The sequence below is a fragment of the Coenobita brevimanus genome, chromosome 62 (assembly GCF_032717465.1).
Source record: "Coenobita brevimanus isolate Jiangsu-jjx chromosome 62, ASM3271746v2, whole genome shotgun sequence".
Lineage (NCBI taxonomy): Eukaryota > Metazoa > Arthropoda > Malacostraca > Decapoda > Coenobitidae > Coenobita > Coenobita brevimanus.
In genome coordinates this window covers 29,570,124-29,590,738 of record NC_137015.1, presented here as the reverse complement: position 1 = coordinate 29,590,738, position 20,615 = coordinate 29,570,124, and the positions used below count along the sequence as shown (strand labels likewise).

At 43.6% G+C, this 20,615-nt stretch overlaps 1 protein-coding gene across 1 annotated transcript in view; it reads left to right on the top strand.

Moving 5' to 3' along the window:
* The window catches only part of PIG-L (phosphatidylinositol glycan anchor biosynthesis class L), a 94,640-nt gene that overhangs the window by 14,710 nt on the left and 59,315 nt on the right, over positions 1-20,615 (top strand). Inside the window, exons 2-3 of the mRNA XM_080275623.1 lie at positions 1,080-1,232; positions 8,953-9,143. Coding sequence (XP_080131749.1) covers positions 1,080-1,232; positions 8,953-9,143 — 344 coding nt within the window. The remainder of the gene's footprint in view (positions 1-1,079; positions 1,233-8,952; positions 9,144-20,615) is intronic.

The window sequence follows — 20,615 nt, the reverse complement described above, 5'->3', positions numbered from 1 at the left end:
TGGTGGACAGTGCCTTGCCACAGCAAGGCATGGGAAGAGTGTGAAGGTTTGATTTGTGGATGGATGCTACATTTGCACATCGCAGCCCAGTTAACAGGGGTACCATAGTGTGCTCTTCATCCATCCATCCATCCATCATTCAATCCTACGTTGCCCCATGAGGAGCGTAGGAGCCCGGGGCTAGGCAGTTGGTCCTGACGTTTAAGATGAGAGTGCACCACCTTGTTATTTGGTTTTATGGTTACCACCCGTTGTTGGGTTACAGGAAACCATTAGTCTTGTCACTCAGTACCGAGCCACTTGGCATGGAATGAAGAGTAATAAAAAGTGTGAGGAAGGATGAGAGAAATTGAAATACAAGAGAACAGACATATCAAATGAATGTCAAAGGTGAAAGAAGAAGCAGGCAGCAGTACATCAAGTGAGTAGGTGATGGTCACCACCACCTACTGCCTGGGTAGGAAGAAAGCTGTAGAAACTTTTTATCACAGTGATGTGGTGAGACCATGGCAGCAAAGGAAGAGGGTATACTCAGGCTCACACATACAGAAATGGCAGTGGTTAGGTGGATGTGCAGTGCATCCCTGAGTGCGAGGCTTGAGGAGGCTAGGTTTACAATGGAAGAGTTAAGAGGTAGGATGGGACTGGAGTGTATTGGCGTTGTGATGAGGAGGAATAGATTGAGATTGTTTGGGCATGTGGAGAGGATAAGGGATAATAATTAGGTGCAGAAAGTGATAAGTTTTAATGTTAGGGGTAGGGTAGCAAGAGGTAGACTGGAAAAGACCTGGGATGAAGTTACTGGGTGTGGCCTCAGGGATAAGGGACTAAATAAGAAAGCTACCAGATATCAAGCAGCATGGAGAGCCACCACTGGGTGACCAAGGCTGACACATGCAAGCATGTTGGAGCCTTCAAAAATGAAATTAAACAAAACGAAACAATTATATTCGGGAATTTAAGTTGTGCCAGACATATTAAAGACCTTTAGTAAGTTATATGTGCCATCAGCAAGAAAAAAAAAGTGAACACTGCAGAGAATTATGTTTTCTATCCAGCTCTTTTACATTTTGTTCTAGGCCCTGAGAGCAATGAGGGTCAGAGCAGTGGACGCAGGAGGGTGTTGGTGGTGACAGCACACCCGGATGATGAGGTTATGTTCTTTGGTCCCACCATCTTGCACTTCACCCAGCGCCCACACACCACTGTCTACCTCCTCTGTCTCTCTACTGGTCAGTTCAGTATACTCTGTCCACCATTCTTAAGTATGTGTCAAGAATGTACTTATATGTCATACCTTTCTGCCTACAGTTGCTGCTGTAAATTGGGGACTACTGGCAAACCAACTACATAGATAGCAATAGAATTTTAAGCAGAAATTTGTTAAAATTAGCTGCAAGATTAGTAGACGGGGTTATTCAGGTGATGATGTCTGGTCCACAGAGAAGGATGTTGAAGATGGCAGTTGGATGAAGCATAGTATTTATTATTATGCTCCTCAGTGTGGATTGAATGAGGAGGTAAAGGATATGTTTTGAGGATATGTTCTGCTCATGCTCGCCCTGACAGACCACTCACATGAAATCAGCATTATCTTGCAGTCCATCTCTAATACCACTACATCTCTTATCCACCCACTTTTCACAAACACAGCACAAGATGAAATTGCTTCTCATGCCCTAATGGCAAACCATACATGGCCATTCTCCCTCCTCTTTGATGTTACTGCCACAAACCCTAGATACCATTACCTTTGCTTTATCTGTATATACTGTACATTTAAACCCTTGTGTCCCATGCCATCTCTCCATTTCCAAAATCTTTCTTCTGCCTCCCTTTCATTCTCTGCAGCCAACACCAAATCATCAGCATACAGCATCTCCCATGGGAGTCCATTTCTGAAGTCACATGAGAGGGCTTCAGTAACCATAGTAAACAATAAGGGGCTCAAGACTGACCCTTGATGCGCACCAACCGTCACGGAAAACTCACCACTCAAATCTCCATTCACTTTCATCTGAGTGCTAGCACCCACATATAGTCATGACCACTCTAACCAGTCACTCCTCGATCCCATGGTTTCTCACTGTCCACTTAACCACCTCCCTAGGCTCTCTGTCAGTGGCCTTCTCCAAGTCAGCAGAAACAAGGTACAGATCTCTTTTCTTTCCTATACAGTATATTTTTCCTGAAGCTGTTGACCAATGAATATGGCATCAGTAATCCTTTTGCCCAGTGTAAACGCAAACTGCATCTCGTTAATATTAACTATTTCTCTAATCATACCTTTTTGAACTCTCTCCATTACCTTCATTATCTGGTTCAAGAGTTTTATGGCTCTATAATTTCCTCTTTACAGAGGATCACCCTTCCCCTTGTACACATTTTCAATCACACTCTTCAGTCAGTCATCTGAGACAACACACTCTTATAGACTATAATCGTAGTTATCAAATCAGTAACTGACACCACTATCTCCTGAGGCCTTCAGCATTTCATCAGTCAACCCAGACACATCTGCTGCCTTTCCTATCTCCATCCTGCCTATTGCCCTCCACACAGTAGCAGCATAAATCAAAGGCCAAGGGCCAAACACTGGATCTGCTGACACCAAACCTTCCCATTTCCAGTTTAGTTTTTGCTGTTCTGATATTTTATTATTTATTTGTGTGAGTTGAGTTCTTTTATTTGTTGTGTGGTGTCTTGTGTATGGGGTGTTGGGGAGTGTCATAGTGTGTCCCTTTGACAGATGAGGCCTTGAATTTCTGGTGTGAAGTTGGGGTTGTGTCTATTTCTGTTGCCTTTAGAGATGTGTCTTTTGTCTGCATTTTAAATAATTGTATTGAAAGTGTGCACAGCGGTGTTGATGTGTGTGTTTGATGTACTGTTTAATGTTTCAAAGTGGTGCTCTGTTTCAGTTGTGAAGGCCTCCCAGTTGGCTGTCTTATAATTAGTGTACGTGTGTCTGTATCAGCTAGGGTGATTCTGGTTTTGGTAGTAATGATGCCTGGGAGGTGGTCAGAGCCAAGGGCTCTGACCACTCTCCAGAATGTTGTGGGGGCGAGGTTTGGGGAGCAAAAAGGTGATGTCTGAGGATGATGGGAGGAAGAGGGCTTGGTGTGTGATATGGGTATGTTGATGGAGATTATTGAGTATGAAGAGATTATCTGTGTGGGATTGTAGTACCAGCCCTCTGTCTGTGTTAGGATTGTTGACATGCCCGGCTGACACCTTTTGGTGTTGAAATCACCACCCAAGATGATGTTCGGTATGTTTGTGATGTTGTGTATTTCTGTCTGTCTATCTTTTGCCAGACGCCTTAATCCCTTATAAGGGGTGGCCACAAACAAATCGCCTCCATGTCACCTTGTCCCCCACCATTTCACTGCCCTGCTCCCAATTCACACCCCCCTCTCTCATATACCTCTCCACTCCATCCCTCCATCTCATCCTTGGCCTTCCCCTCCCTCTCTCCCCCTCCACCTCACTCACATACACTCTCCTCGTCAGTCTCTCACTCTCCATCCTCTCCACATGGCCAAACCACCTCAGTGTGTTTCTCCTAATGTTTCCTATCACATCCACATCCACACCACAATGCTTCTTCACATCCTTAGTCAGTCTGTCTCTCCATGTGACCCCACAGGCTCCTCTCAAATAACTCATTTCCACTGCTCTCACTCTCGACTTGTGTCCCTCCAACAACCTCCAAGCTTCACTTTCATACATCAGAGTTGGTATTACAATACTGTCATGTAATAGCTTTTTCTCTTCCATGCTTACTTCCCTGTTTCTTATCACTGCTTTCAAGGAACCAGCAACCTTTCTTCCTTGTTGGACCCTTTCAAGCACTTCATACTCCAAATTCCATCCTTATTCATCACACTACCCAAGTATTTAAACATACTCACATTTTCCATTTCCTTATCATCCAACCTCACAGTACATTCACTGACTTCACCTCTCTTGAAGACCATAACTCTACTCTTCCCTACATTCACCTTTAAGTTCCGTTTCTTACACACTCTCCCAAACTCATCCACCAAGCCTTGCAGCTCCCCTTCGTCTTCACTTAACAACACAGTATCATCTGCAAACAGCAGTACAAGGAGTTTCCAAACACTGCCCTCTCTCATTAGGGCCACTCCAACATCCACTACCCTACCTTGTATCTCTTTTATAACCCCATCCATATACAGATTGAACATCCATGGAGACATGACACATCCCTGTTTCAACCCAACCTTCAAATAGAAAAACTCACTCAGTTCACCATCCACACGCACTGCAGCCTTAGCACCCTCATACATACTCTTCACAGCATTCAACAACTTCCCATCTACTCCATATATTCTTAATACTTTTCACAATCCTTGTCTATCCACCCTGTCATATGCTTTCTCCAAATCCCTGAAGGCCGCATACAACTTCTTTCCCATCTCTGGACACTTTTCCAATAAAGATCTAAGAATGAATATCTGATCAATACAACCTCTTCCCTTCCTAAAGCCTCCCTGTTCTTCTCCAACTAATTCCTCTGTTATTTCCCTAACTCTGTCAATAAGTATCCTTCCGTATACTTTTCCTCTTACACTAAGAAGACAAATCCCCCTGTGGTTACCACACACTTCTTTTTCCCCTTTCCCTTTTTACAAGGGAATAATTATACCTGACTTCCAATCATCCGGGACTTTACCTTCCTCCCATGCCAATCTGCACATCTTCCACGTCCATTCTGTTACTCTCTCTCCCCATGCTTCAGCATTTCACCACACACTCCATCAATTCCTGGGGCTTTCCCCATTTGAACTTTCTTCAGTGCTTCCACAACTTCCATCCTACTGATTCCTTCTTGTCTTCTCACCTCCCTCCTTCTCCCAGCCATTCCCCAGCCACTTATACTCGCATTACTTTGTGTATTTATGGAGAGTGATCGTGTGGTACTGTGTAGGACGACTGGGGGGGATTGTATGTATTGGCAATTGTTATGTGTGATTTGTTACCAGTACATATGAAGGGAGAGTAAGAAATTGTTTTGGAAGGAGGTGAAGAAAGTAAGGCAGTGTGAAAGGGGAAATAGTAGGGGAGTGAAAGATAGGAATAATAGATTGTTGGTGGAGAAGAGAGAGAAACTGAGGAGATGGAAGGAGCACTTTGAGGATTTGTTGAATGTGGAGAGTGAGAGCAGTGCGAGTATAAGTGGTTGGGGAATGGCTGGGAGAAGAAGAGATGAGAGGAGGGAGGAAGAGATCAGTAGCGTGGAAGTAGTGGAAGCGATTAAGAATATTAAGTTGGGAAAGGCCCCAGGAATTGATGGAGTGTGTGGTGAAATGCTTAGGTATGGGGGTGAGATTGTTGTGGAGTGGATATGGAAGTTGTGTAGATTGGCTTGGGAAGAGGGAAGGGTTCCAGAGGACTGGAAATCAGATATAATTGTTCCTTTATACAAAGGAAAAGGGGAGAGAGAAGTATGTGGTAACCATAGGGGTATTTGGCTACTTAGTGTGACTGGTAAAATATATGGTAGAATACTCATTGATAGGGTTAGGCATATGACACAGGAGCTAGTTGGAGAAGAACAAGGGGGATTTAGGAAGGGAAAAGGGTGTGTAGATCAGATATTTGTTCTAAGATGTTTAGTGGAGAAGTATCTAGAGAAGGGAAGGAAAGTGTATGCTGCCTTCATGGACTTGGAGGAAGCTTATGACAGAATAGATAGGCAAGGTATGTGGAAGGTATTAAGAATATATGGAGTGGAGGGGAAATTTTTGAGTGCTGTGAAGAGTATGTACGAGGGAGCTAGGGTTACGGTGCGAGTGGATGGTGAGCTGAGTGAGTTCTTTGATCTCAGTGTGGGACTGAAACAGGGTTGTGTGATGTCTCCATGGCTGTTTAATATATACATGGATGGGGTTGTAAAGGAGGTGCAGGGTAGGGCAGTGGATGTGGAGGTGGCTCTAATGAATGAGGGTGAGATTTGGAAGCTTCCGGTGTTGCTGTTTGTTGATGATACAGTACTGTTGAGTGAAGATGAATGGGAGTTGCAAGGTTTGGGGAATGAATTTGGGACAGTGTGTAGGGAGGAGGAATCTGAAAGTTAATGTAAACAAAAGTAAAGTTATGGTGTTTGAGAGGAATGAAGTCACAGAGTGTGCAGTGAGGTTGGATGGTGAGGATATGGAGAATGTGAGTGCATTCAAGTACTTGGGTAGTGTGATGAGTAAGGATGGAACTTTGGGGGATGAAGTGCGTGAAAGGGTACAGCAGGGAAGGAAGGTTGTTGGTACACTGAAAGCAGTGATGAGAAATAGGAAGGTGAGTATGGAAGTTAAGAAGGTGAGGTGGAGGGAGGGAGAGGGAGAGGGAGACGGATGATGAGGTGGAGGGATGGAGTTGAGAGGTATATGAGGGAGGGGGGGGTGAGTTGGGGGGAGGGTTGTCAAATGGTGGGTGACAGAGCGACTTGGAGGCGTTTTGTCTGCGGCCACCCTTTGCGGGATTAGGGCGTCGGGCTATAGATAGATAGACATATTTTAATTGATTGTATTTCTGTTGTGGTGTCATGTGGGTGGAGAAATGACTTTGTGTGTGCACTGGTATCTGTAAAGTTCATGGATTTGTGTACCAGGATGATGAGTCCACTGCCACCGCTGTCGGCCTGATCTTGTCTAATGGTTGTGAAATTATGAAATGTAGGTGTTTTTTGTGTTCTGTGTAGTTTTGTTTGTAAAATAGCAATGTGTATGTTTCATTGTTTGATGAATTGTGTGAGTTCTTGTTTTTTGACGTTTATGCCATCTGTGTTTATTTGAAGGATGTTTATGTTGTGTGTGGGATGTGTGTTAGGTGCTGCAGCACAAGGGGGAGGTGGGGGTGTGGGTCTGGAGGGGAAGGGGTGGGAGAAGGTTGTGATGAAGGTAAGGGTTAGGGTGGATTAGACTGGGGTGAAATGTAAAGGGCAGGGGGATTGGATGTAGTGGGAAGTATCAGTGGGTTAGGCTGAGGAGGTGTGGAGGAAGTAGGAGTGGGGTTGGTGGGAGGAGTTAGTGGGTGGGGGAAGGAGCATAAGGAGCTGGTCCAGGTATTTGTGTAATGTTTCCTGGATGCAGGTGTTGTACCAGTGTAATAGGTCCAGTTCTTGCAGGAATTGCACTGAACTGAACCCTTTGTCTGTCGGCTTGAAGTGATAGGTTTTGAGCTTGTTGGACATACGTATTTGTTGATGGGTCCTGGATTGCTCTTAATGTCCCCGGCTAGAAGAAGTCGTCGAGAAATGACCACTGGGGAGTCATTTCTCAGTGTAGAAAATATGGTGTTGTTGTATGTGTTGTGTTGGGAGATGTGGTACTTGCCTGGGCGACCGAAGCCACTCCCAGGTTCTTGGGTCCTGTGAGGGGCCTGGGGGGTTTGTGGTGGTTTGGCCCCCATGCTGTCCTCCTCTTCTGCTTTGACATCCCCTAGGGGGTAGACCCACCACTCCAGGCCTTGGAATGGGAGGTATGGGGGATTGGATGGTGAGGAAAGGATTGGTGAGTTAGATTGAGGAGGTGTGGAGGAAGTAGGAGAGGGGCTGGTGGGAGGGTTGGAGGGTGGGGGGAAGAAGCATAAGGAACAGGTTCAGGTACCTGGATGAAAGTGTTGTGCAGGTGAAATGGGGCCAGTTCTTGCAGGAATTGCTCTGAGCTGAACCCTTTGTCTGTCAACTCGAAGTGATGGGTTTTGAGCATGTTGGACATATATATTTGTTGATGGGTCCTGGGTTGCTCTCAGTGTCACCGGCTAGAAGAAGACTTCAAGAAATGACCACCAGAGAGTTATTTCTCAGTGTGGAAAAAACAGTGTTGTTGTGTTGGGAGATATGGTACTTGCCCTGGCGACCACAGCCACTCCCAAGTTCTCAGGCCCTGTGAGGGGCCATGGGGGTTTATGGTGGTTCAACCCCCATGCTGTTGTCCTCCACCGCTTCAGCAGCCTCCATTCCAGGCCCTTGTTATGTCACCTTGTTTTATTTATAACCTGTCCCCCACGGGTATTGTTTTCACTCGGTTTGTCTCTTTGTTTGTCTGTCTATCTGTTAACAGCTTTACGCGAAAACATATGGTGCAATTTTGACTAAAATTACAGGGATGATGGACTATGACCTGATCACCTGATTAAATTTTGGACCAAACTGGGCCAAGGCCTAGTCTGTAGGCCTCAGAAATGTAAAAAAAAAAAAAAAAAAAAAAAAATCATTTCACCGTAACTCCTTTCAGATTTGTCATATTAACATGAAACCAAAACCTAAAGGTACATCTTTCAAATCTGCATCCCATAACATGCCTCGTTACATTAGGGGGGGTCACTCTACAATTAGTGGTAGGGGGATCAGTGTCAGGTGGGTAGTGCCTAAAATTTCAAATGGGCATAAAATTGTCAATTTTCACCAGACTTACTCCATATTTGATATATGACATCTTTGATTTGATATCCTGTTGTGTTTATACATCAGCACTGAAATGAGTGCTGGGGACGGGTTTGCTGTGCCTTGGCACCGCATCTTGTATACAGTATTATTTAGTTACTTACTTGTTATTAAGATTATAGTAAATTATAAAACAACTGTGCTTATGTTTCATTGCTACCTCCATAGTAAAGCTGACTTACAGTATTAGTTTATGGAAACGGTTATGGAACACACAACTTGCTTTTAATGATGACTGCTCTCTCTCTCTCTCTCTCTCTCTCTCTCTCTCTCTCTCTCTCTCTCTCTCTCTCTCTCAAAACAAGATCCATGTCAGTATTGCATCCTGGCTTCCATATTTCTCACATGTCACCTACTGTCAGAGTGTCCTTCCTTCTCATGCTCTTCTGTTATGTGCTTCAATATGTTATCAAATAAACACCTTCCATCAGCAAATATTTGATATTAATAGTACATTATGTTCTTCCACATTATCACACCACACTCAGGAAACTACTATGGAGAGGGAAAAGTGCGTTGTCGTGAACTCTTGACCAGCTGTGGGATCCTGGGTGTGGCGCGAGAGAATGTGTTGCTGTTTCGATGTGACCAGCTGCCGGATGACCCTAGTGTGGCCTGGCCCACTGTTAGGACTGCCAACATCATCAACCAGTACCTCCATGCACTCGACATTGACATGGTCAGTACCTGACCAGAGGTTTCAGTTTTCAAAGGAGGATTCTTAGCATAACCTATCAGCACTTTCTTAGGTAGTTGATGTACTTAGCTTTGGAAGAATTGTGCATGTATTTTTATTTTTAATTATGTTTGTATTTATTTATTTATTTTTTGAGTTTTACTCCTTGCCCCCTGCCCTCCCCAGCTTTTTTTTTTTTTTTTTTTTTTTTTTTTTTAAATATAAGGGCAAAGGCATTGCCCCTAGGTAGAGGACTTAGGTTTGGAGCATGTAGCACTTTATGACCAGATGCCATCCCTGATGTCAACCAATGACTCTTGGGTGGACTTGAACCTCTGACCCTTCGGCCAGATAGGAGTGCTTTAACCCACTGAGCCATGTCAGCTAGAAATGTATACAAAACTAAATGAGAAAATAGGAAGTGGGGAGGTAGGGAGGGTGAGGGTGAGGAGGGGGAATGGGTGTAGGAAATGAGAGAGAGAGAGAGAGAGGGGTTTATTTCTCACAGTAGGTCATGATAACATTAGAGAAAATGTGTCAAGAGAGGAGGGATCTAACCTGCAAAGTCCAGCTCAGTTCCACAGTGGTGGTATGACCCACTGAAACTGTGGCTAGGTTTTTAGCGTTGTTTGAATTCTATCTATCTATCTATCTATCTATTGCCAGACGCCTCAATCCCGTTTGGGGTGGCCACAAACAAATCACCTCCAAGTCGCCCTGTCCCCTGCCATTTCACTGCCCTGCTCCCAACTCACACCCCCCTCTCTCATATACCTCTCCACCCCATCCCTCCATCTCATCCTCAGCCTCCCCCTCCCTCTTCCCCCCTCCACCTCACTCACATACACTCTCTTCGTCAGTCTTTCACCCTCCATCCTCTCCACATGGCCAAACCACCTCAGTGTGTTCCTCATAATGCTTCCTATCACATCCACACCACAACGCTCCTTTATATCCTCATTTGTAAGTCTGTCTCTCCATGTGACTCCACAGGCTCCTCTTAAATAACTAATTTCCACTGCTTTCACTCTTTGACTTGTGTCCTTCCAACAACGTCCAAGCTTCACTTCCGTACGTTAGAGTTGGTATCACAATACTGTACTGTCATGTAGTAACTTTTTCACTTCCATGCTCACTTCCCTGTTTCTTATCACTGCTTTCAAAGACCCAGCAACCTTTCTTCCTTGTTGGACCCTTTCAAGCACTTCACCCTCCAAACCTCCATCCTTACTCATCACACTACCCAAGTACTTAAACGTACTCACATTTTCCAATTCCTCACCATCCAGCCTCGCTGTACATTCACTGATTTCACCTCTCTCAAAGACCATCACTTTACTCTTCCCTACATTCACCTTTAGATTCCGTTTCTTACACACTCTCCCAAACTCATCCACCAAGCCTTGCAGCTCCCCTTCGTCTTCATTCAACAACACAGTATCATCTGCAAACAACAGTACAGGGAGTTTCCAAACACTATCCTCTCTCACAAGGGCCACTCCAACATCCACTACCCTACCTTGTACCTCTTTCATTACCCCATCCATGTACAGATTGAACAACCATGGAGACATGACACATCCCTGTTTCAACCCAACTTTCAAAGAGAAAAATTCACTTAGTTCACCATCCACACGCACTGCAGCCTTCGCACCATCATACATACTCTTCACAGCATTCAACAACTTCCCATCTACTCCATGTATTCTTAGCACTTTCCACAATCCTTGTCTATCCACCCTGTCATATGCTTTCTCCAAATCCATGCAAGCCGCATACAACTTCTTTCCCTTCTCTAGAAACTTTTCCACTAAAGATCTAAGAATGAATATCTGATCTACACAACCTCTTCCCTTCCTAAAGCCTCCCTGTTCTTCTCCAACTAATTTCTCTGTTCTTTCTTTAACTCTGTCAATAAGTATCCTACCATACACTTTTCCTATTATACTAAGAAGACAAATGCCCCTATGATTACCACACACTTCTTTTTCGCCTTTTCCTTTGTACAAGGGAATAATTATACCTGACTTCCAATCCTCCGGGACTCTACCTTCCTCCCAGGCCAATCTGCACATCTTCCACATCCATTCTACTACTATCTCTCCCCCATGCTTCAGCATTTCACCACACACTCCATCAATTCCTGGGGCTTTCTCTGATTTAACTTTCTTCATTGCTTCCACAACTTCTATCCTACTGATTTCTTCCTGTCTTCTCACCTCCCTCCTTCTCCCAGCCATTCCCCAGCCACTTATACTCACATTACTTCCATCCTCTACGTTCAACAATTCCTTAAAGTGTTCTCTCCATCTGCTCACTTTTTCTACCTTCTCCACTAGTAATCTACCATTTTTATCTTTCACTCCCCTGCTAACTTCACTTCCACCCTGTCTTACTCTTTTCACCTCTTTCCAGAACATTTTCTTACAGTCCCTCCACTTTACACTCAAATTCCTTCCAAATTCCTCATCCACTCTCTTCTTACTCTCTCTTACTAATCTTTTCACCTCTCTCTTTCTTTCTACATATAACTCTCTCTTCCGCCTCTCAACTTCTTCCACGCCCCTGTTTCTCATCCATTCATTGTATGCTTTCTTCTTTTGTGCCACAGCCTGTTTCACCTCTTCAGTCCACCACGCTGTTCCTTTCACCCCCCTTCGTCTTCTCTTCCTTCCACACACCACATCACATGCTGCACATATTTCTTCTGTAAATATCCTACACACATTCCACGTCTTCCATCTGCTCCAGTTCATATTTGCCCAATCGTTCCTCCACTTCTCTTTTATACTCTGCCTTTTTCTCATCCTTTCACCCCCCTTCGTCTTCTCTTCCTTCCACACACCACATCACATGCTGCACATATTTCTTCTGTAAATATCCTACACACATTCCACGTCTCCCATCTGCTCCAATTCATATTGCCCAATCGTTCCTCCACTTCTCTCTTATACTCTGCCTTTTTCTCATCCTTTTGTAACCTTTCCACTCTCCTTGCAACTACTCCTAGCTCTCGTCTTTCCCTTCTTCTATTCCTCCATCTTACTTGAATTCTAATTCTGGCCACCACCAAGTAGTGGTCAGAAAGTCCACTCCCCCAACCTCTATAAACTCTTGCATCCATTACACATCTTCGCATCCTTTCATTCACACACACATAATCAATCATTGCCTTCCTTTCATTCAGTTCACCACCCAGCCTTCTCATCACTCGCCATGTTTACCTGTGGATCATTTTATGCCTGAAGAGGGTATTGGCTATCACCAACCCCCTCCCAGCACAAATGTCCACTAACGCACTCCCATTCTCATCTATCTCAGCAGGCACACCCCACTCACCAACTATTCCATCCACCTTCACATTCCCAACTTTACCATTCATATCACTAATCGAAAACACTCTCTCATTCCTTCCAAACTTTTCCATGCACACTTCTACATTTGTCCAGAACTCTTCTCTCACTCTTCTAGCACGATCTTGCGTTGGTGCATACACACACACAATCGCCCACATTTGTATTCCAACTTTCAACTTTACCCACACAATCCTTGAGCCAACTGATCCATACTGTCTTATGCTCCTCTTCCATCTTTTACTCACAACTATACATACTCCTTCCTTTGCCCTCTCATTCTCACCTACTCCTGCACATATATCCCATCCATACTCTCATTCTCTCACACTTTCTCATCTCCATTTTGTTTCAGTTATTCCACATACATCCACTTTCGCACCCTCAAGCACCTGGACAATCTCTCTCTCTTTCACCTCATCATTCGCTCCCCTTACATTCCACGTTCCGATAACCATGTCCTTTGTCCGGTCCTTGGTCGTCGTCATTTGCTCAGTCCTTGTCCGAGGCTTATTGTTTGTTTTTTTTAGTTAGTTGTTTTCCGGGGAGGGGCACTAACTCTCTGCCAACCCTTTTAGTCGCCTTTTATGACAAGCAGGGATACTGGGGGAGTATTCTTGAAAAAAACCCCTACCCCCAGGGAGGGGAATTGCTGCACCATATTGTTATGTGGAGTGTGAGACTATTAACCCCTTAAACGCGGATCGTCGCATTTGCGACGGTCGGCCCAAAGGACAGAACGGCAGATCGTCGCGTTTGCGATTTGAGTAAATTTTGAATAACCGCGGGCAAGCAGGCTCCAGCTGGTATTGTCTATCAGTACCACCACCCTCTAGCTACAACTAGCATACTTTACCTTTGTACTACTGACCTCAGTTGTTGCCAAATATCGCGTTTTCCCCCCGTCCCCCCCCCCACCACGGCCCGGCCAGCCTGGCTGTGATACATGGCAGCGCTCTGAGCGCTCAGAACTTTAAATCTGCGATCTCCTCTCACAAGCAGTTTATGCTACTAGGAAACGCTTGTTTCCCCAGTTGTAACACTAGCTTTTTTTTCTCACGGTTTGCCCCTGTTTAGCGTCAGTTTACTGCAGGCTTTCAAAGTGAGATTATGGCGAGTTCTAGCTCTTCCCAGTCAGTGCAAGCGGCCGACAGGAACGAGAATAAAGTGGCGGACGTAAGGCAGAATAAAAAGCGCGCCGTAGTGATCTTTTGGGAAGTAATATGATTGAAAATAATGTAGTATACATGTTTTTAGCTGTGAAAATGGAAATGTTTGTTGAGTGACGGGAAGACTGCCGCCACAGTGCATGTCGGCCGTACGCTCCGTTGATTTTAGCCTTATTTTCAGTGCTTATTGTACAAATACGGATTCCTAACTACCTTTACATTGTAGTATAAAGTTTACTGTGACAGAATGAGGCTGTGGTAGAGGGGAAACCGGGTTGCTGGAGGTGTGAAAGTGAAGATTTGGTTACCCAACTTTGCAAGTCTCCACAAGTCCTTGGGTAGTCCACGACGGCTCAACACCTGTCTCTGGAGAAAGCTGAATGTAAGTACTATCTGCCATACCAAGTATAATGTTCTAGGGTTAATCTCTGATTTTTGGCGAATATTTTCCTACAGGTACTCAGACTGCGATACAACCCCGCCACTCGGGGGGGATCGACTGTACACAGCCGCGTTTAAGTGGTTAAGAAATACTTATTCACCCATATATTGACCACTGCCTTATTTGAGTCTCTTGATAAGTGAGTTGTTATTACAGTATGAGGTATGTTCAAAAAGAGATTGAACTTTTTAATAGCCCATTAACTAGGCAGTATTGCACAGTCATGATGGGAGTGCTGTGTAGCAGTGATTTTGAGCTTTAGTCTAACACTAGCAGCATATGCCGCTTCACTTAGTCATTGAGGTACACACTTTTGAGTGAACATGTATTTAGTGCACTTAGTGAATTTTCTTCTGTCTCATCTATCCTCTGAAATCGACGTCCTATCAGGGTGGATTTCGTTCATCAAGAGTTTGTTTCACGTGCTCAGACAGTCAGTAAAGAGTTTTCCTTGGTCTTGAAGCATTTGAGGAAGGCAGTACAGATGAAGGGACCTGAGTCGTGGACAAACAAAACCTGGATGCTGCATCATGACAGTGCATCTGCTCATGCGGCACCCGTTATCCGTCACTTTTTGGTGAAGCATAAGATGACTGTTGTCCGCCAGCAGCCTTGCTGTCCAAATTTGGCCCGTGTGGACTCCCCCCCCCCATCCTTTTGAAATTCACTCAGAAAGGTCACTGATTTCAGACAATAGAAGAAAATTTGCATAGTGCACTAAGCACACATTCACTCCAGCACATGTATGTTGATGACTAAGTGATATGACATGATGCAACTGTTGTTAGACTAAAGCTCAAAGTCGTCACTACGCAGCACTCTTGTCGCAATCATACTATGTTGTCTAGTTGGTACGATATTTAAAAACTTTGGTTTCTTGTGGATAGACCTTGTATTTCATAATGCTATACCAGGTGCTGTTGTAGAACTGGGTACTGTGGTGGTATTTTGGGGAAGTATGTGTGTGTGCATGTGGCAGGGCTGATGCCAGCCTAGTTGGCGCCCTTAGCAGGACTGCAGCTGGTGCCCCCGCCCACCTCTCACTTCACCACTGGGTTTGCCCACAAAGTTATCGAGGTACCATATTGAAACTGTTAACATTACACTGATTTATTTTAATTTGCCAATGCATACTAATGCTAATGCTAATGCATGCATAATTAGCAAATCCTCTTAAACTGTGGATATCCAAAGCACAATACAAGCAACATAAAATAGTGGCATGAAAAATGACCGTAACAAACACTCAGAATCAAACTACCATTGTAGTTAAACAATGAGCAATTCAGTTACCGTATGCCATGACATTCTGGATTCTGTCATTTTCTTCTCTTTGCTATGTGCCTGCTTATAACTTGACTCTTCTCGACTTCCTGGAAGCGAATTCGTTGATTACATCATCATATGATGACTCCATAGACACTGCTTGGTTCACACTAATGATGGCCAGCCCACTAAGACGTTCCTGCTCCATTGTGGATCACAGATAAGTTTTTATCAGTTTTAACTAAGAAAAGCTCTGCTCTGCTGCCGACACCATTACAGGCAGAGTTGCACAGATCTGTAGAGCTACCCACAAGTTCAGGAATACTTCAGTAAGTTTCTTTTCATGCTGGAAGGTGAGAAAATCCATTGTCGTCATTTTATTGGAAGGCAAATCTGGGACACTCTGCAGCTCCATGGCCAGTTCCCTTCCATCAATGTCTGAGTGTCCCTCATGAGTAAGCGTGTTGCTGAGGGTTTGGCAGTGATCAACGATGTCTATATCAGACATGTCCATGAACCCTAACAATACCTTGAACTTTTCATTCATCTCACCTATGGTCTTGAACCTCTCATTAAGAGAGGAAATCACAACGTCCACTACCACATTGGAAAATGTAGTCTCAATCCTCATGAGTGCATCGCTGACAGGCTCGTCTGCACACTCATAGCTAAAGTGGCATTTTTTACTTCTTAGTCGCCTGTTTCAGCACAGTGTCTACATTCATCGCCTCAGAGATTTCTTTAGCGATAGTTAGTGCATCAGCAAAACCTGTATCTCTGTAGCTGACAGTATTATCTCTGGTCATCTTAAGCAGGTCTACAGCCACGCCGAGCTGCATCGTAGTCAACTGGATTAGCTTGCTCACGTACTGAATTCTCCTGAGTATATCATACCACACAACTGAGCAAATGGCAAAACGGTATGACCTCACTTTCTCTGCCAATGATTGAGCATCAGTTTTGATGACAGGGTCAGTTGCAGATTCTCTGAACTCCAAAAGCGCTTCCCTGATTTGCGCAGGTTGATATCTGATTGCCTTCACACTTTTTACTTGGCTTTCCCATCTGACCACGATTTCAGAGTAATATTGACATGTTTTAACAGAACTTGCCACCTCTGAGAAGAGACTGAAAACAATGTGAATACTTTTGTTAAATATCCGAAGTAACAAGTTGCATCTAGGGAGCACTTGGCAGCGTCAGCTAACATCAAATTCAAATTATGGGCACCACACGAAACAAATAAGGCCCGACAATTCTGTTGAAGAATCCTGGCCTGAACTTCTTTGATGTTTCCTCTTATATTGGCTCCATTGTCATAAGATTGACCTCGGCAGTCCTCAAAAGAAATCTTCAGTTTTTCTGTCTTCCGAGTAGAAGGCATGACAAGTTTAGCCCTGTAGGCTTCTCTACCTCAAGGAACCCCAAGAAATGCTCTTTTATTGTTGGCTTGTCTTCAGGTGCCACTACCGTGATTATGACACAAAGTTGCTCTTTGTGACTCAGATCAGGAGTGTAGTCTAAAATAATAGGGAAGTATATCAATGCTTTGATATCGTCCATGATTCTGTCAGTAATCTTTGCACTGATAATGTTAATCAGTTCATTTTGGATCATTTGGCCAAGGTAGTGAGTAAGATTGCCTGCATTACTTTCAACCCTGCTTAAATGATTCTTCATAACTGGATCAAATTTAGCCAAAAGTTCCACTTCTTTGAGAAAATTACCATTGGATGGACAGTTAAGATTTTTGGTTGACCCTCTCAGAGCCATATTTCTTTCAGCTAGAGACTGAATAATCGCCACTAGGCTAGCGAGGACTTTGCACCACCTGTTCCTCTCAGCCATTAACAGTTCAATTTCCCATCGGTCTATCGTCCTTCCTCTTGCAATGTTGACCTCCAGTTCCTTCCATGTGGTCATGTTTTTAGTGTGTTCTATGGTGCTTTCATGTGTACTGAGCAAATGGCTGGCATTCTTCCAATCATTGATGCCTTCTTCAGCCATTCTAACATGCTTCGTAGAAAAGATTCTGCAACAGAAGCAAAAAAGTTTATCCTGTTTCTTTAAATAAATCAGCCAACTTCTTTGGATTCTCTCCGTTTACAAAGATTCAGCAAAAGTAATCATGTTGACATCTCCCAGCCTTTTTTGGAAACACATAATTAGAATCAACCTGGTAAGGTCCTCTATGAACAAGTTCTGTTTTTCTGTGGTTGGACATTAAGGATGGCCAGTCAGTGGGATCAACAGGTGCAGCCCTGGATGTAGCACATTCTAGCTGTGGTGGTGACACTGTATCTGTTGGCTGTGAAAAATGGATCTGTGGTGGCGATACTGAATCTGTTGGCTGTGAAGAATGGATCTGTGGTGGTGACACTGTATCTGTTGGCTGTGAAGAATGGATCTGTTGGCTGTGAAGAATGGAGCTGTGGTGGTGACACTAGATCTGTTGGCTGTGTTGAGGCGGTGTCATAGCTGGTGGGAACCCCATCACTGTCAGAATTTCCAGTTGAACGCTGACATAAAAATTTCAGGAGGGCACCTGTAAGAGAAAAATAGGATGTTGATATTAGCCCATGATTATACAGTACAAAGACAACAGTAATTTATTAAGAGTGCAAATGAAGAAGTGATTCATTTTGTATGTCCAAGTCTGTAAAGTATGCACATTCTTTCTTTGATTTATCATGAAATACATTAAAAATTCAATAAACATAGGTATACCTCATACCAGTTAATCTGGCCAGGCATGTATGGCAACACTGTTCCTGCCAAGATTCTGATTGGCTGGAGGTGTTTGTTCGATTTCGTTGTTGCTTAAACCGATACTCTCTTTATCATCAGATGTGATACTGAGTTTGTCGACAATACAGTCATCAAAAGAAATAAGAAATCCATTATATACTTAACAACAATGAAATATTTGTAGAAAGATAGAAATATGAGTCAACAAAGTATTATAACAGTCCAAGTCAAGGTCAGCATTCAAACAATTCCTTTAAATCTCCAACACTCTATAATATAACAGAAAATTAAGGAAACCTGCTTAATCTAAGCTTTGGTATAACACACATTTAAATTTTAAGATCAGTCCGCACCCTTAAATTGTGCCACAACTCTGAATAATTAAAAATTCCAATGAAAAGATGAGTTCTGTGGGGAGAGAGGTTTGAAAAAATTGCGAAAATCAAAGTAGGCCAAAGGAAAACTATTTCATTATAGCTCCTCTATTATTACAGTACGGACTTATCTTAAAATTTAAATGTGTTACACCAATGCTTAGATTAAGCAGGTTTCATTAATTTTCTGTTATGTTATGGAGTTTGGAGATTTAAAGGAATTGTTCGAGTGCTGACCTCGACTTGGACAGTTATAATACTTTGTTGACTCATTGACTCATATTTCTATCTTCCTACGAAAATTTCATTGTTGTTAAGTATATGTATAATGTATTTCTTATTGCTTATGACGATCGTATCGTCGACAAACTCAGTATCACATCTGATAATAAAGAGAGTATCGGTTTAAACAACTACAAAATCGAACAAACACATATAGCCAATCAGAATCTCGGCAGGAACAGTGTTGCCATACATGCCTGGCCAGATTAATTGGTATGAGGTATAGTCCCCTAACATCATCAAGTTAACACAGGAAAAATCAGGTGATAATAATTTAGAGTGGTACAAGACTCTTGATTGCCTTATTGGTTAAAGATAAATAAGATAAGCATACCTTTATCCTTTGCCCACCTCTCCTCTTCCTCTTTTCTGCTTTTCTCTCCCTGAGCACTAGATAGCTTTTGTCTTGACATTCTGACACAGTAGCTACTTTATAATTTGTAGTTTTCAACCAGTACTTATTAACACACCAGAAAGAATTCAGCAGTCATTAATTTTTCTGACATTTCAGCAGCATGAACATAACCACAATAACTATTAATACCAACTTACCAAGCAAGGAAAGTGCACTACAGTAATCTCTCCAGTATCCAATGTAATACAACCAAAGGCATGTCCAGGAAGTGGGATCATCCGGATACTGGGACCCTGTCTCCTGGACTGGTACTTATGGACCCTAACCCAGCCTGACTCAGAAAACCACCTACATAACTCCCTACTGGACATTCACAGTACCTATTTAAGACCTTATTCACACAAATAAGGGACAGAAAGCATGAAATAAATGAAAAAGAACCAGAGAATGAGGAATTAGAAGTGAGTAGGGAAAATATTTAGCAGTGTACAGGGTACTTACAACACGTCCGTGGCCATTACGAAGATCAACCCGCCACCTCTAAGGCTCTGGCAGTGGTGAAAATGCTCTTGAAGCACATACAGTAATCCAGTGTTATGCTGCACTTAATCCTTTCCACTGTAAGTTATACAGTAATTGTTTAACACTGCACTTTCTGTTCTTACTTGTGCTATGCCAGTTACAACCACCAGTTTTCACTCTACACTTAATCCTTTGCACTCTGAATTCTAATTTCTTAACACTGCACAACGCTGCAAATTCCCATGTGGTCTAGTGGCGAGGTATTGCAGTTTATTCACTGTTTATTCACAAAAAACGAGCATGTGCGGCATCCATTGCAATGAGCGTCTAGTCACGGTGGTAGTTAGGCGGTAACTGGAGTGGGGAGGAAGCAAGGGGTGAAGGGGCCACACGTAAACACAGCTGGTTGGCACTAAGTGCCAAGTTTAAATTACGGTTGAAAACAAATTCGTATTTTGGGGGGGGGGGTTCCGAAGGGCTGGGCCAAAATGTCTGGACATTGGGGTGTCCGGTTACTGGGCATCCAGATATTAAAAAGATTACTGTATTTATTTCTTCATTTCACATATCTGTGCTCATACACAGAATATGCAACTGATGTCATTCACCTGATGTCATTGGTAGGAGTAGACTGTAGCACCAGTCAAGCAGGTCAGTACTCCCGAGGTGGATGGAAAGCTGATGACAGGGAGTGCTGGAGCTCCCATTTCATCAGCCCTCAGGACTAGTTCCTGACCATTCCCCTTTGCTGAACTTTTTCAGTGTCTCAGTTACACAGAGAGTAGGCCAGCATGCTCTCCAACACAAATTTCTCTAACTATCTACACCAAAATACATGCACAGTACACTCTACACTTCCTTTTCCAAAATTCAAAAAAAAAATCATGGCGTCTCATCACCCAGCCTCAGAGTCCCCAGGGGGGGGGACCATAAATGCCCCCACCTTCCGCCCCTCTCCCGGTGA